At 40.7% G+C, this 17897-nt stretch overlaps 1 protein-coding gene across 1 annotated transcript; it reads right to left on the bottom strand.

The window, feature by feature from the left end:
• Nucleotides 1-431: 431 nt before the first annotated feature.
• TMCO5A (transmembrane and coiled-coil domains 5A) lies at nt 432-14261 on the bottom strand. The gene is made up of 11 exons (XM_010847922.1): nt 14227-14261; nt 13076-13225; nt 12536-12659; nt 11803-11853; nt 11003-11074; nt 9052-9108; nt 8556-8615; nt 8062-8126; nt 6595-6652; nt 4615-4655; nt 432-818 (listed from the first exon to the last, which is right to left on the bottom strand). The coding sequence occupies exons 1-11, from the start codon at nt 14259-14261 to the stop codon at nt 620-622; spliced, it is 912 nt and encodes a 303-aa protein (XP_010846224.1). The 3' UTR covers nt 432-619.
• Between the last annotated feature and the right edge of the window lie 3636 nt (nt 14262-17897).

Here is a 17897-nt window from a genome sequence, read left to right as displayed (position 1 = left end):
AAAGATGGTTTCATTCTGCTAAGGATGCAACTCTTGTAATATGAGGCTTAGGCTGTTGGTACCATCTTCTTGCTAAATGGAAAATGCCCATTCAATGACAAGAGAGAGAGGTGAAGCTCCACTGACATTGCTTTCAACTTCTGGATCCAGCCATGCCTGGAGTCCCAGATTTTTAGTTCCATGAGGCAATACTTTTTTGTGTGCTATCGATTTATACATTAACTTAAACTAAGGCAATTTTTAACCAAAGAGTTCTAATATAAATAATGAACAATCTTCTGCTTTGCAGGGATCCAGTGTCTTAAATTTTTAAGATTCACCAGAAGAAGTGATCAACTCTAATTTTGTTCAGCATCTATGATATTATTCTAAGAATTGTCTACTCTATTTACTCTCTGGTTCTATTTAGCTTATGCACATAGCCACAGAAATCCATTGACAGAGCTCTTTACTGGACAAGGTTAATCTTGGAAAGACAGTGCAAGGTGGGATGGTAATGAAGTAGGCAAACCTCAAGGGAAAAACTGAAGAAAACCTCTTCCCTCCACAAGTTCTGCGTCTCCTAGCCTATGGCTCAGATGCTACTTGTCTTCTTTTGCTCAAGGATATTTCTTGGGGATCAGTGGGGCAACATGTCCTCTGTCTCAAGCGTGAGAGATGGAAAGAGGAAACATCTTAGCTTCCACAAGACGTTCCTGCTCAGTATCTTGGGCAATATGTTGACAAAGAGATCTGGATTTATGAAGCTTATATGGAATAACAAGTAGCCCAGCAGTCTGATGAGAAACAGGGTAGTGAAAAAGAAATATTGAAAAATCCTGGAAAGAGAAAGCCGAGAAACTGTTAACTAGAGGTTAGAAAACCTGGAACAAAACAGTCATACCTAAATGCATGTCTGATTCTTTGATATTCAAATGTCTCTATTCCTAACAACCCCTTTTAAAGGCAACCTCTTCCCCTCTGCTGGTCTGCCAGCTACTCTGTCTCTCATCACCATGTTTAATTATCTTTCAGCATTATCACTATTTAAAAGTATCTTGTTTTGTTTGTTTTTATTTTGGAAAATTGTTTTTGCTCCAATTTATGTTCTATTAGCAGGGTGTGTTTCTGCAGCTCCACAGCTTCTTCAACATCTGGTATTGTCAGATTTTAAAGCTTTTGCCCATCAAATGTGTATAAAGTAATATATCACTATGGTCTTAGCTTGCATTTCCCTGACGAATGATGGAGCTGAACATTTGTCCATATGTTTATTGGTCTTATGTGATTCCTCTTGCCTATTTATCTATTATGCTGTTTGGGCCTTTCTTATTAATTTGTAGGAAAACTTTGTATATTCTTGATATCAGTCATTTGCTGTTGTGTATATTTGGAATATTTCCCCTCTAGTTTATAACTTTCACCTGCTTTAAGAACAAAAGTTTTTTTTTCAAAATTTATTTTTAATAAAGTCTAATTTATCAACCTTTCCTTTAATTAGAATGAATGCTTTTTGAATCTTGTTTGAAAAGTCATTCTCTACCCCTAGGCCTAAAAGATACTATTTTCTATTAAATCTTTATGGTAGTTTAAAAATACATCCACAAATTCTTTGTTACTCCTCCTTTTGAGAGCTTCCTTTCCATTGGAGTATGGAATAGACTTGACTGACTTGCTTCTACAGAACAGCATATCACGGAAGTGACAGCATGTGATTTCCTAGGCTATGTACTAAAAGCACTGAAGCTTCCTCCTTACTTTCAGGAGGAAGCCAGCTGTGAGTTTGTGAGGACACACAGGCAGTCTGCTGGAGAGGTCCTTGTTATGAGGAACTGAGACCTCCTGCCAACAACCAGTTGTGTGAGTAAGCTCCTTTGGAAATAGATCCCCTGGCTTCAGCCAGGCCTTCTAATGACTGTAATTTCAGCCAACATCTTAACTGCATCCTCATAACAGACCCTGAACTAGAACCACCCAGCTGAGTAGCTCACAGATTTCTGACGCACAGAAAATGTGAGTTGATAAAATGTTTGCTGTTTGCAGTCACTGAATTTGGGGTCAATTTGTTATGTAGCAATAGATGACTAATACTGAGTTTTATAAGCTTTTAAAAATTGACATTTACATCTTTAATTATCTGGGCTTGATTTTTGTTATACTATATAGTAGTGATTCAATCTTATTTTTTCTCATTTAGATAACCATTTTTTTCCCACCATATTTATTGAACAATCAATCCTTTCTTTCCCCTCTGACATATAATCCCTGCCATATATCAAGTTTCTGTACATACACTGTTTCTGAGCTCTTTGTTCTATTCCATTGGTTGACTTTTCTATTCCTGTCATAACACCACACCATCATAATTACTGTAGCTTCCTAGTAAATCTTGATATCTCAAAGGACATGTTTCTCACTCCTTAACTCTCCTTTAAAATTGCCCAGGTCATTATTTGACCCTTTACTCTCCCATATATGCTATATTTTATTATCATTTTATTCAATTTCATGAAAAATCTTTTGGGGAGTTTGGAATTAAATTGATTTTATTCATTATTTGGAGACCATTGATATATTTATGATATTAAGGCCTGCTATCCATGATCTTAGTATTTTCTTCTTTCATTCATGTTACCTTTAATATTTCCTAATACATTGCTGTAAATTTCCTTATGGTACTCTTGATTTCTTTTTTAACTGATTAATTGTTTTGCACTTGTGGTTTTAATATGATTGACATGAGCAAGCCTCCCCTGTTTCCTTTGCTATATTACCCTCATCAAGGTGTGGCAGGCTGCATTCTGCCCCACGACAAGTTCACTGTTCAACTCCAGTCACCAGTCAAAACAGCCCTTCCCCTCCAGTTTTCTGAAGTTTTCCTGTAGAGTTAATCTTGGTGACAAGATCCATTCTAGTACAGGATCTTGGTCAAAATGAGAATCAAAAGCTGTTTACCATCCTCTTCCCACCACTCTCCTCAATGTTGGATACCATATTCATGAGAAGGGTCTGGGGTGACATCTCTGGAAGGACATGCCTAGGGACAATCTCAGGAACAACCTTGCTTTCTTATTAGCACACATATACCGGTGTCCCAAGGATGTGGATCAGGACAAGAGGAAAGACTTTAGGCTGGACTTTAGGCTACTAACTTTTCTTTAGGCTACTAACTCTCTTTAAGGCAGACAATTTTTATCCTAGGAGTTCACGTGGGCAATTCCATGCTGGACACTGGTTTCTGAATTATTGGTGAAGGTGGCCTAGGAGTTCTAGGGAAAATTCTTCTGGTTGTTCTGGGAACATGCATTTAGGGATATTGGAATATGTAATACTTCACTTATCTGGTATGAAGGAGTATCCCTCTTAAGCAAATTTTCCAGACAATTGGAGCTGGACTTTAAGCACCAATAATTTTATGTTAACCATTTTGATGGGACTCTTTCTAAATCACATGTCATACCACTTTAACTTTATCTTTCTCTATGTGGTCATGTATGGATATGAGAGTTGGACTGTGAAGAAGGCTGAGCACCAAAGAATTGATGCTTTTGAAGTGTGGTGTTAGAGAAGACTCTTGAGAGTCCCTTGGACTGCAAGGAGATCCAACCAGTCCATTCTGAAGGAGATCAGCCCTGGGATTTCTTTGGAAGGAATGATGCTAAAGCTGAGACTCCAGTATTTTGGCCACCTCATGCAAAGAGTTGACTCATTGGAAAAGACTGATGCTGGGAGGGATTGGGGGCAGGAGGAGAAGGGGACGACAGAGGATGAGATGGCTGGATGGCATCACTGACTCGATGGACATGAGTCTGAGTGAACTCCGGGAGTTGGTGATGGACAGGGAGGCCCGGCGTGCTGCGATTCATGGGGTCGCAAAGAGTCAGACACGACTGAGTGACTGAACTGAACCGAACTGATGCCTTCTTAAACATATTGAACGTAATTTGACCTTTTCTTAAAAATGAAAGGGCTTCGATACTAATTTTACTTTGCAATGACATTGATTCCCTAAGGGCTAATATTGACTCAGTTGTTTGAATTTTGATTTCTTATTTGTATTAAGATTTTTGAGCAGCTATTGTGTGCTGGATACTGTTAGGTGCTATCTCTTTTTCACATTTTCTCTCCCTTTTATCTGTTGTTAGGCAGTGGTATCCTTGCATTTATAAATTCTCTCCCTATTTTTATTTTTCACATTAAGAGGTAGTATGCTGATGTAGCAAAGTTTGAGGGAGGCATATCTCGCGCAATAGTATAAAAACCCAATCATCATGCTTATGAACCACAGAAGGATCTCGCCATTTCTAATCTACTGATGTTACTGGAAAACCAGACACATCAAACTAGTTGAAAGTGTTAAAGGGAAAAAGGAGTAAGAAGAGACTTACCACATCTCTTCTAGGTAATAAGATTCCTGTTTCTAATTACTGCTAGGCCACTGGCTTCTAATACTGGAAAGTTGAGATTGGTAATCACCTTCAGAGAAGGAAGTCATAACATTGACTGAGAAATGCAGTCATTGTTGACTTGACTCTATGTGTGTGTGTGGTTGTGTGGCTAGACTTTGCTCTCTGCCAGAGTAGCTAAGTAGAACTCCTAATTTTCTGGGAAGTTTACTCAATGATATTTACTTACCTTTTACAGAACCCTGCTTTCTTCTTTTGGAGAGAGTTATCCTAGGAGAAGAAAGGACAGTGATAAATAAACAATATCTGGAGGCTATTATCACTGCCAAATAATATTCATTGAGCTGTTAATTAAATGTTATTTTAGATAAAATTTTACAGATTTTTTTCATATGCATAAGGAGATGAAATTTTCAAAGCCAGATATATGTGTGTATCTATGGATGTGTGTATATGCACCCAGTCCTTCAGTCGTGTCTGACTCTTTGCGACCCCGTGGACTGCAGCCCGCCAGTCTCTCTGTGCATGGGATTTTTCAGGCAAGGATACAGGAGTGGGTTGCCATTTCCTCCTCCAGGGGATCTTCCTGACCCAGGGATTGAATTTGTGTCTCCTGCATTGGCAGGTGGATTCTTTACCACTGAGCCACCTGGGAAACCCATATAAATATATACACGGTACACATATATGTGTAACTGCATCACCTTTTAATATTCTGATAAGAAAGAAGACATAGAAAGGGAAGGTCATACAGCTAGTAAGTGGCAGGACCAGGCCTGGATCCCAGATCCTCTGAGTCTACTTTCTGGGCTCTCTCAACTATACCCTACCTTTGGATTAGCCAGTGACCCTTTGAGAAGTTTGTAGGCTATACAAACCACACAGACATATTCTAGAGATAAAACTTGAAAGATATAAAAATGTAAAGATGAGGATATACTCTGGATTTCTATGACATTTCTCTTCCAAATGTTTTCTCAGTTATTTTCCTTTTAACTTCCTTGTGAGATAAAAAGGAAGAGAAATTATGATCACATTTTAAAACTGTGGAAATGAGGCTTGCAGAACTGGAATTAGAAAGTAGCTTTCTGGGTTACAAATTTGATTCTATAGCTTGAGTGAGATGAAGTGGCATGCTAGCTGGTCACCTGCTCAGGTAGCCTCTCCACAGGGATTGCTCAAACCTCATAGGTAATTGAACCATCTCATGGTACTCTCATAATTTTGATGAATACACCCTGTTGTTTCTCTGATAGGTGGCCACAAGGAATAATTTAATGAGCCACTGGGATTAGATGATGGGACACATTGGGGAGCATGCCAAGCTTGGTTCTAGAGAGGTGGATTTCATTTATTTCAGGAGTTTTGCTTGCTGAATGGAATATATAAGCTTGGCACCAGAATAACCTGTTCAGAACAGTGAGAACTACAGTCATACAGTCTAATAAATATTCAAACATCTGGAGGACTTTAAGGATAATAGTCAATTGTTGATATGTGCTTTTAAAGAAGAGATGACTTCTCCTTTCTATGATTATAAAGACTGTATATCTCAACAATATAAAATTCTGGATTAATGTCAGCCTTGGTTCTAAAGGAAATATAAATTACAACTCAAGTCCAGTAAGATTTATCTATGTACTTGCTGCCGTAAGACACCAAATAGGCCCAGAGGTCTGGTGCCCTATGTCCACATCGGTTTCCTTCAGACCTTTGCATATGTGCTGGTAACATCATGATGTTAAAGACATACAAACATGGAAGCTGTGTCATAAAGAAACAATTGCTTCCTATGTTTTCACTCATAGGCCAACTCTAGCTAGACGGTGATAGATGCCCTTGGCATTCTGTGCAGTGAAAGATTCAGGACCATGCTGGGATCATCAGGAAAGAGTGCTGTGATTGGTGCAGAGCTTTTGTCCATAGAGTGCATCCTCAGCTACTGTTCCTTCTTGCTTCCATTCTAAACTCTCTCTGCTCTTGGACTGGTTTCTTTGAGAGCACATCATTTGCATGACTGTAGGAGGGAAAACAGTTGTTCCTAGTGTCCTCTTGGTTTAAGGTTGAAATGCTTAGAAATTACATCTAGTACTGTTCTTGGAAAATGCACCTGGGAAGATTGTTAGATGTTTGGTGGCTTATAGTGATTTTGGAAACTCCTTTGAAAAGCAATGATGCTGAAGAAGCTAAAGATGGAGTGGGTAGTTACCTTGTTATTTTGGCTGTTATACTCTTTGCTTGTGGAGTTCATGCACATAACTTTTGACCTAGGGATAAAAGAACCAAGACAGAGGTTGGATAAATTACACACGGAGATTCATACTATATGGTGGTTATTTTAAAATAGTTTTATGTTCTAATGCTATGTTGTCCACTATTGTAGCCATTTGCTACATGCAGCTATTTAAATTAATTAAAAAATAATTTCCTCAGTCATATTACCTGTTTTTCAAGTACTCAGTAAATGGCTTAGTGGATACTTAACAGATAGCATATAAATTTTTGTTGAATAGTCTTGGTTTAGAAACTTAGCTTAGCAGTCAAGCCATACCTAGTACTCAGGAAGGATTTTGGGAGACTTGAAGGTGTCCTTTAAGGGTGAGAGCCTCCAGGTCCCGGTGCCTTGGACACCAGGCCACCATGTGTGCCTGCTTAGTTAGAGGCTTTATGCAGTTTGGGTCTCTTTCTCTTCATCCTAAGATTCCAAAATATTTAATAAATAGAGATACTTCTTGATTGAATTAAGATTTAACTTCTAAAGAGGGTCAAAAAATTGAAGTTTTTGATTTAAACTAAAGAATTTAAGTGTCTCCCAGGTAGCTCAGTGGTTAAGAATCTACCTGCCAATGCAGGAGACATAGGTTTGATCCCTGGGCTGGGAAGATACCCTGGAGGAGGAAATGGAAATCCACTTCAGTATTCTTGCCTGGGAAATCCCATGAACAGAGGGACCTGGAGGGCTACAGTCTATAGAATCTCAGAAGAGTTGGGCACAACTTAGCGACTAAACGACCACCACAAAAGAGTTGAACTCTTCTGATAAACTCAAGGCATCTTTTTTTTGGGGTGGGGGAGGCTTTTCTTTTATTTATGTTTAATATAGTATAATAGTATACAGTTTGAGTTTCATAATATGATAGTCTTTGCAGGTGTCTGGAGGTTAGTGTCATGCCTATCCCATATGGTTTAATTTCTGTATATTTGGGGTAAGTGAAGATGGTATTATTTTAAGGCCTTTTCTGTGAAATATAAGGCATGCTCTGCTTATTAAGGTGCCTGACCACTAGTCCTTTTTAAGGCACATGTTCCTGGCCTTAATATAAACCCAAATAATTGGTAATATGATAAAGTTAGGAAGGGAAATGCATTTCTAGAGTCTTTTAAGAAAGCTGGGAAAAGGACCTGCATTTGTGTATACACTTGAAAATGGTGCTGTTAAAAAAAATTGTGTATTTATACAATAACAGTATAAGAATTCATTTATCTTGCCTTAAAAAAAAATAAAGTTGGTGTAGTGTAGGGGGAGTTGACCTGATCACTATGGAGGGGAAAGATATGTGGTGTCAGGGCTTATGCAATTCCAAATTGGAATTAGTCAGAGAGATGTTTGCTCTGACCCAGGCTGAGATGGAGTTACCACTAAAACCAGGATGTTCCTTTGTTTGCTAAAGCTCACACTTCTCTCTCAAGGAACCGAGTTTCTAGTTCTTCTTGTATTTTCTTCAAAGTTTCCTGGTACTTCTTCAAAGAGAAATAAAGGAAAGCACAGTTACTAATTAAAGCCCTGTGCTTTTCCTAATCATAATAAACACACATTATTACATCGTAACATAAATGTTTGATGTTCCCACTGCCACTTTTCCTCCTTCCTAGCCTTCACTCCATCAGTACTGATCTCTCACTATGTTTCACCGTTGGACAGGCCCCTGGGAATAATTGGGGTTATAAGTAGGACAAGTGCTCATCATTAAGTTAAAGGCACTAGGGGCTGGGAGACGAGGCAAGTAAAAGAATGATATTGGTGGTGGAGTGTCAAAGACTTTAAAGTCCCTTTGGAGTGACACCTTGAAGAGTTAAAATTATTCCAGGTGGTCTTTGCTGAAAAACCTATTTCCATTTCACTGTGTACCTGAACAAACCCTTTGCTAGCTATTTACTGAGAGGCTGTACCTTTATGCAGAGAGCTTGATCTTCACAGAGCTGGGCCACGAATGCATAGTCTTCTATTACCTGGGAAGCAAAATTTATTAGTCTTAAATTTTCTCAGGGAATTTCTACAAGAACAATAGTATACTTGCTTCCTCCTGTGTACAAGACCCTAAATGTAGACTTCTAGTTTTTCTAAATATGTTTTTTGTACATATAAACTCATTTTCTGAGGATATACTTTATAGTCCCATGGGGATTATTTGGGGACAGTTGGGAGAAGAATAGATACTAATTTGTGGAAAATAGACATTATGGAATGTATCCTGTAGAAATGTTAAATAGTAGGTAACCTAGAATACTGTATTCATCCTCCTTTCCTTCTTCTCCTCCTGATCCCATGTAGTTTTAGAAGTAGAACATTATTATAACTCAATCATCTGAAGAATGTGTTAGATTGTTGGACCAAGAATCACATTTCCCTTCCTTTGGGAGAAGAAACATTGAAGTTTGTGGTTACCTTGGCCAGCTCCTTCTCTTGGTCTGCACAGGAGGCTTCCAGTTGTTGTAACTTAACCTATAGACAGGAAAGGAGGCTGGTAACTCAGCAAGGCAAAAACAGAATTTCATTCTGAAATGCTATCACAAAGTTTATCTCACAGGTGGTTGAAGTGCGTCAGGCACATTTCAGATATCTCTTTGTTGGAGAACAGTCAAACCATCCTGTCAGCTGCCTGGTGAATCCACTGAGCATTCATCAGTGCTCCCTTTGCCCTTAAACTTCAATTCTTAGCTTCCTTCTTCCTTAGCTATTTCTCTTAGAAAAAATCACTCTTGAAAACATCACTATTCCCTTTGCATTTATATATTCATTACTCCTTTTTTCCTCCCTTTATTCCTCTTTTCCTTCCTTGAATATTTGATGAAAGCCATTTTATATCGGCCACTCTACTGGAATGACAGGGAAAGGGCAAGGGGAGTACTGAGGATACAGTGATGAGCAGGATTGATAGGCTCTCTGCCTCACAGAGTTGACATTCTAGGTGGGGGACATAACAAATAAGTCAACCTGATAATGATAAGTGCTGTGAAAGAAATAAAAGCACAGAAATGTGCTGAGAGTGAGTGATGGAGTAAGAGCTATTATAGGTGGTTTGTGAAGGCCTCTTTGATGATACTTGAGTTGAAGTCTAAATGATAAATATTAGCCAAATGGAGATCTGGAGGAAATATGTTCCATGCAGAGGTTACAACAAGGGCCAAGACTGTGAACTTTGGTGTGGATGAGGAAGTTATGTGGCTGTCCATACGGTCGCAAAGAGTCAGACACAACTGAAGCGACTTAGCACGCATGTAATCACCTTACTTAGCAGGTAAAACTCACTATTCTTTTCCTAGACTGGATCCCATGACAGGATATGTAAATTTCCCAGCATACAGTAAATTTACAGATCCTAGCTCTGTCTCTCGGAGAAGGCAATGACAACCCACTCCAGTACTCTTGCCTGGAAAATCCCATGGACAGAGGAGCCTGGTGGGCTGCAGTCCATGGGGTCACTAAGAGTCGGGCACAACTGAATGACCTCACTTTCACGCATTGGAGAAGGAAATGGAAACCCACTCCAGTATTCTTGCCTGGAGAATCCCAGGGACAGAAGAGCCTAGTGGCTGCCGTCTCTGGGGTTGCACAGAGTTGGACATGACTGAAGTGACTTAGCAGCAGCAGCAGCATCAGCAGCTCTGTCTCTATGCATTCATACACATATCTTGCTGCTGCTGCTGCTGCGTCGCTTCAGTCGTGTCCGACTCTGTGCGACCCCATAGACGGCAGCCCACCAGGCTCCCCCGTCCCTGGGATTCTCCAGGCAAGAACACTGGAGTGGGTTGCCATTTCCTTCTCCAATGCATGAAAGTGAAAAGTGAAAGTGAAGTCGCTCAGTCGTGTCCGACTCTTAGTGACCCCATGGACTGTAACTCACCAGGCCCCTCCATCCATGGATTTTCCAGGCAAGAGTACTGGAGTGGGGTGCCATTGCTTAGCCAGACTCAAATAGTCACTTTAAAATTATGTGATTTCAGGTTTTAGCAGTCCAGAAAAGGGAAAGAATAGTTTATATACACAATTTCACTCAATTTTCAAACTGAGGTTGGGAGGGACTGATTAAATTGCCCTTCATATACCACATGAAGTACTGGGGCCAGGATTTAAATTAGGGACTTCAGCCGCCTCCAGTGTTAAATATGTATTTGTGTTTATGCTCTTCCTCATGGAAGAAAGAACAAAATATATGGCTTCAGAGCAAAATTCCTGACTAAGAGCAGAGGAGAATTCAGCACTCAATGGCCCAGGCTTATGCCTGACATGGGTAAAACTACAAAGAATTTATCTCAACTTTGACAGTTGTTTCAACTTGAAGGCTTGTTTCCTGTTCACATAGTCCAAACCCATTCAAGATTGCTTTTCCATTTACCTTTGACTCTTCTGGGGTTCCCTTTAGATTGTCTTGTTCACACTTTGTTGCTTTTTGAGATTTCCTTGTAAGCTACAGTTTCAAATAAAAAAATTCAATTACAAACAAAAAATACATCCAAAAAAAAAAAAAAAAGACAAAGATATTCTCTGGTGTGTGTGGGCTGGTAATTTGGCCTTGATAAAAGCTGTCAGGAGATGGTCCTTTGGTGGATATTTGGTACCCTTGAAAACATTTTTATTCTGCTTCCAATTTCTTCCCACTAGTCTTGGTCATCAAAGCTAGATCTGCTCAAGACAGGGGTACTTTTCCAAACTCCTAATCCATGCTGGGTTACTCAGGGCTGCAGACCTGGGTCAGAAAGCACAATAAACATAGGAAGCCCACTGTATTCTGAGCAGGAGTTAAGATAAAGGGAATGTCTAGATGAAGAAAAGGGAATCCTTAAGAATTAAATATTTTTAAAAGTCTCTGTTGAAAGTAAAATTAATTCTCACTACAAAGTTGCCAGCCAATCACTTCCAAAATGTCTACTGGAATCCTTTTCCTTATAATGCAATGAAGAACCCATCATATCACTGAATATCCTGAATACCCCACCCATTTCTTTCATCTGATACTTGTAGGGAAGATCTGTGGAATTTATTTATGTTATCGGGCTAAGTCTCAGGAGAGTCGTTCCCACCCCAGCACAGACTGGTCTGACGTGTGGAATCCCCTATGATCACTTTTGCTCCCTTGCCTCTCTGATGACTGTGCGTGCAGCGGGAACACTGGGGAACACAAGAGCCCTATCCCACCTGTCTTTCAAGTTCTGCTATGCTGTGGACCAGGGTCTCATTCTTCCTTTCCTGTTGAGAGAAAGAAGCAGAGTGTAAGTGGGCATGTGCACATCATCATCTGTTTTCTTTTTTTTCCAGTTGATTGTTCTCCATTTCACTCCAGTGATTTTTCCTGCAAGAACTCTATCTTACTACATAATGTCAGGTTAGGAACCTGTGGTTTGATCTCAATATATACATGCCAACTTACCAGGGACAGAGATGCCCACACACAGGGCTTTCTGGTACTAAATATTACCTAAGAAACCCTAACCTCCACACATTCCTTTCCAAGCATGGTCACATCCTGCCACGACTTTTGAGTTGACTACACAGTGTATGTAAAAAGGAGAGACTGTCTCATTCTTTGGAAGGACTGACAGTAAAACTGAAGCTCCAATACTGTGGCCCCCTGATAAGAGATGACTCATTGGAAAAGACGTTGATGCTGGGAAAGATTAAGGGCAAGGGGAGTAGGGGGCAACAGAGGATGGGATGGTTGCATGGAATCACCAACTCAATGGACATGAGTCTGAGCAAACTCCTGGAGATAGTGAAGGACAGGGAAGCCTGGAGTGCTGCAATTCATGGAGTCAAAAAGAATCAGACATGACTGAGCAACTCGACAACAACAGCAACTTATCTGACGGTTGATGAGAGACCGGATGATGAATATAACCTGTTGAATAGCACTTCCCAGTTTCTTGCTCACCAGTCTGGCAGTTTCTTCTTCCATCTCCTGCAAGGCTCTTTCCCTTTCCATCGTGGTGCTGTTCTCCTTCTCCAACTCCTCATCCTCTGCCAGGTCTCTGGTCTGAGTAATCTCATTTTCCAACCTGGATGACACAAGCACACAGTAAGGAACTCAGTTTCAAAACTGATAAAACACGTATATCAGTTTCAAGGGTACCTCAGTGACCATAAATATGAATCTCAAGTTGGAAGCCCTTCTTTCCTGGATTCTTAGACTCAGAATCACTTTCAAAGCAGGAAAAGTAAGATTCCTCTAATTCCCAAGTCAAATACCTCAATGTTCTTTCAACTCAGGTAAATATCACCCAATTTTTTAGGAATCTCCTTGAAACTTGCCGTAGTTCAGGTTTGAGCTGTAGAGAAATGCCGAAGAATGAAGGAGAAACTTTGCTGTACAAGATTTAGATATCTAGAACAAACTGGAAAATTCAATTTTGTCTCTTTTTTCCCATCCCATCCTCTGGACTGAGTACTTTCCACATGGAACCCCAACACTCACCTCTGAATCTCATCTTCTTTCTTGTGGATTTTGACAAGAAGGTCCTGATTTGCTTCATCTATTCTCTGCATATCCCTTTCAAGGTCCATATTCAAACTGTTAATGTTCTTCTTTGACTGGGCCAATCTTAAGATTTCCACTTTCTCTGACCTATAGACTCAGTCCCCAAAATGAACAAGGGCCAGTTATTTTAAGGTCAGTAATCTTTGGACTAAAGGGCATATCTAAAAGGCATTAAATTCATTAACCTGGCTGTTTCTGGGAACATAGTTTTCCATTTTCATTCTTAGGAAATTATATTTCTTAATCATGCTCTACAATTTGTTTCAGTAAGTCTCAACTCGGTTAGGGAGGTTTTTCTTGGCTCTCTCAGCCAAAGTGTTTGATATACTAGTGCACCTCTACTTTAGTTCCAGGAGAAGTCTTGCTTCCTTAAACAGCCCTCTGCACTGGTTTCTCAGACAAATTGTTCACAGAATCTGCTCATGCAATCCACTTTTATTGAGTACTTTTATCCAGGTAGCTGGCACATTCCTAATGATTGGGCCCGGCCTCATGCAGAGGCACAAGTGATTTCCACTGGCAGGGAGGGCTTTAGTCTTTCCCTTCCTCCTTATCTCAAAACTTCTGCCCCAGTGCCGGCTACAAAGCTTGAAAATGTACCATGACAATCGCTCCATTAAGTTAACAGATGTGATCCATGCATACGCTTTCAAGAATGCAAACATCTTTTTGAAGTAAATTTGAATAAAATAAAGGTTAACACTAGAGTGGTCTAGAAAGGGTACCTGGCACATGGGAAGCTCTCAGTAAACTTTTCTTTTTCTTATATCAGTTAAGTAGTTTGCTTTTTAAATAATTAGCCACAAACAAGTTAGTGAGGCAGAGAGATTTTTGAGTAAGAATGAGGGATGATTTTGGAAAAGATAGTCCTACCTTGGAAGGACTTTACAATAACTATCGCTTAGAAGGGAAAATTTATAAATGCTACCCTTCAGGAGGGCACAAAGTGCTTGGGGTGGAATGCAGTGGGGGATGATTAGATAGTAGATGGAGAGAGAGAAGACTAGGACATGAAGGAAGACATCAACAGTGGGCCTTCTTCATACCTTGGTCCTTGCATGTGGCTTTGTATAATTATGATTACTTACTCATAATCTAGTTGATCTTCCTTTTGTTCTTCCATTGTAGATTTTCCTAAAATATCACAGAGATGTATCTAATGAACTGGGGAAATGGGTCCATTTATGAAATAGAGTAACTAGCTTAGAGCCCCCAAATACAGAAACAAAATTAACTGGTTTCTTCCCACCAACTTCATGTTTTGGCCGTGACAAAATTCAGCCTTTTAGTTTTCTGCTCATGATCTGATTATGCCTCAGTAAGGAGGCAGTGAGGATACAGTATGTACTTGATATTTCAGCATATATCCTGCTACAGATATATTCAGAGATAGTTCACCTACACAAAATCCTTTGGAATTTATATGCTGCAATAAGAATCAATAGTTATCAATTGTTCTTAAGTCCCTTTCTGCTCCAGGCCCAGTAGCTTTCTTAAAGAGCTCATGGACATGGGTGTAGGTGTATAACTTCTCTGAAAAGTAATCTCTGCGCTCTCTAGCCTGGTGTCTGTAAGAGTCTCCAGATATTAAGATCTTAGTATTAAATAGGTCTCAGTAAAACCAAGCAGAAGTAAATAATTTGGCTTGCTGTGCCTCCTTGGTTTCCCCTTTATCTCCATTTCTTCTGTAAACTCCACCTCCCTTCTGATGTGTATGGTCTTCCTGCTTCTGCCCTAGGCAGTTAGCTGCTGAAGCGTCAAATCTTTCCCCAGTGGAACTGTGTAATAGATTCTCAGAACCTTCATGACTCTGCTGTTGACACGGGGAGGGCGGAGCAGCATGTCACAGTGGTTTGGGTGGCAACGGTTTCTCACCATCTATGGAGACTTAAGAACCTAGCTGGGTGTGTGTGTTTCATGGCCATGTCTTCCCTTTGGCAGCAATAGTTGAATGGATCTGATTTCTCGGCCATATGAATGGGGTAGCCCCTGTTTTTTACTTCTCTGGTAGATTGTGCTCTCTCACTGCCCATGTGTAACTAATATAGAAAGTCTGAGTCCTAAGGCCAGCAGTCTAATCCCATCATGTAGCCAGCTAACTACTCATTCATTTGACAAACACTGAAGCTGTTGAAGGAGCCCCTTTGTATTCCAGGCACTGTTCTAAGCATTAGAGAGACAGAGTACACTAAACAGTCAAGACACTTGCCCTCATGGAGTTTACATTCTAGGGCAGGGGTCCCCAGCCTCTGGGATGTAATGCCTGACGATCTGAGGTAGAGCTGATGTAATAATAATAGGAATAAAGTGCACAATAAATGTAATGCCTTGAATCATCCTGAAACCATTTGCCCCACCCTTGTCCGTAGAAAAATTGTCTTCTATGAACTGGTTCCTGGTATCAGAAGTTTTGGGGACTGCTGTTCTAGGACAGGTGTTGGGGGGGGGTAATAACACACACAAACAACAAATAACACAAACAAAATAAATGAGTAAAGGAATTTTATTTGGTATGACAAAATAGAAGAGTGCTGGAAGGAAACATAACTGGGTGAAGGGGATGAAGGATTGTAGTGTGTTTATGTGTGTGGGAGGAAAGCGGTTGCAGTTGTAAATAGGGTGGAGCAGCTGAGCACCCCTAGACCTGGAAGTGTGGATGCAGCTGCATTAAGAGGGCTAGTGAATGGGAGACCTTAGGTTGTGCTGGAGTGGACACAGAACCCAGAGACCCGACATGGGCAATAGCAAAGGTCATGGTCATCAGGAGCATGGGCCAGCATGCATCCTGAAAGACCAGCAGACCTAAGAGCAACAAGCAGAGGTATGAAGACCCAAAGCTCCCCCTTCAATCCACCTCAAGGATACACAGCTTTCCCCTGCACCTGCCACTCTCCAGGGAAAGAAGAGAGCTCTAGAGAAGAATCTCCCAAGACTGAGAAATTACCTGAAAGAGATTTTTAACCAGGAAAAGTCTATGGTATCTTGAATTGGTCCCATTGAGTCTTTTCTGCCAACTTAAGGAGTCAGAGCTAAAGGGGAAGATAAGATCATTTGCAGAATATAAAGAATATAACTCTGCACACCTGGGTATGTACATTTTGACCAGATTCTGCACCATTTGTAACTTTGTGTGTGTGAATCATGGAAACGTAGGAAGTTTTGGATCTCGACTTAATAAGGACCACATTGAGTTGATTTGTGGGCCAGAGTGACTTCTTAACATACTGTAGTTTCTAATAAACTATTTGTAAAATTAATGGCCTCTGATGACCCCCATTACCATCTCCCTTCTTCCTGAAAGAAGGCATTTCGTTGCTTTATGAAGCTGTACACAGAAGAGTAATTAAGTAACAATTCAGGCCAATGGCCTCTCCCAGGGATTAATGGTAGAGAGAGTTCATTAACCCCAGCTAGTTATGGCTTCTCCAGGAAATGCCCTGGACCAAGGTTATTGTAACTATTAATGGATTGGATAGGGACTTTGACTGAGATAAAAATAAAGCTCTATCTCCTTCCTGGGGAGCTTTTCTCCTTGAGGGGTTACCAAAGGCAAGCCTGTAGAAGCAACAGAACCCCAAGCTTGGGGCCCGTGTGGGATGAGGACAACAGATTGCTATAGGGAGAACTGCTAAATTAAGGTAAAAACAGAGCCTTGGGGGCAAATTAAGGTCCTTGGTATAATCCTGGCTCTTTAGGAGGTGGCTTGATTAATGCCTCGTGCAGCTTTAGGGCAGCAGTTATCACCTTGCTAACGTTTCTGTGCTGTGCCCTGCCCCATGCAGAAGAGCTGCTGAGAGACATGTGAGGTTTGCTGCATTGCTGTTAGAAATGCAATGGCCTTTGTGTGGAAGTCTGTTGTGAAAACACGTGCTCTTTTCCATTCTGGGCACTCAGGCTCTGTGTGCTGGGTCTCACCCTTCTGCCACAGGGAGTCTGACCAGCTGCCTGAAAGTCCTGAATGGAGCTGCCCAGACTCTCCCTGGCCCTTCCTGCTGCTTCACAGGGATGGATAGCTTTTCCTTCTGTTCACCTCACTTGTCCTCACTTTTACTATGGCAAAATCTTTGGATATGTCTTATAAATGAGCTTGGTTTTGAAGCTCATATCCAGGCAAGGCTCTAGAATCCCATTTTAGATCATTCATTATTTTTTTAATACAGAATCAAGTATGCTATTTTCCTTAAGTCCTTACTTTTAATGGCTATTTCCACTAACAGTGCTAATATCCGAAATATACAAAGAACTTATACAACTCGGTATCAACCCCCTTCCCAAACAATCCAATTGAAAAATAGGCAGAAGAAGGAGGCACAAAGATGCCCAGCAGTCTCGTGAAAAGATGCTCAACATCATTAATCATCAGGGAAATGCAGTCAAAACCATAATGAGATACCATCTCACACCTGTCAGGATGGCTATTAACAAAAAGACAAGAAGTAACAAGTGTCGGTGAGGATGTGGAGAAAAGGGAACCCTAGTGTACTGTTTGGAGAAGGCAATGGCACCCCACTCCAGTACTCTTGCCTGGAAAATCCCATGGATGGAGGAGCCTGGTGAGTTACAGTCCATGGGGTCGCTAGGAGTCGGACACGACTGAGCGTCTTCACTTTCACTTTTCACTTTCATGCACTGGAGAAGGAAATGGCAACTCACTCCAGTGTTCTTGCTTGGAGAATCCCAGGGATGGGGGAGCCTGGTGGTCTGCCATCTATGGGGTTGCACAGAGTCGGACACGGCTGGAGTGACTTAGCAGCAGCAG

Source organism: Bison bison, unplaced genomic scaffold (genome assembly GCF_000754665.1).
Source record: "Bison bison bison isolate TAMUID 2011002044 unplaced genomic scaffold, Bison_UMD1.0 scf7180017864259, whole genome shotgun sequence".
NCBI classification, from domain to species: domain Eukaryota; kingdom Metazoa; phylum Chordata; class Mammalia; order Artiodactyla; family Bovidae; genus Bison; species Bison bison.
This window is presented reverse-complemented; position numbering and strand designations above follow the sequence as displayed.

What these genes read in the sequence shown, in the direction of transcription:
- TMCO5A (XM_010847922.1), bottom strand. Translation starts at nt 14,261, where the DNA reads ATGGAAGAACAAAAGGAAGATCAACTAGATTATGA. An exon ending in TAGCAGAACTTGAAAGACAG is followed by an intron (nt 11,075 to 11,802) that starts GTGGGATAGGGC and finishes TTGAAACTGTAG; the next exon opens with CTTACAAGGAAATCTCAAAA. An exon ending in CGGTTCCTTGAGAGAGAAGT is followed by an intron (nt 6,653 to 8,061) that starts GTGAGCTTTAGC and finishes TTTTATCCCTAG; the next exon opens with GTCAAAAGTTATGTGCATGA.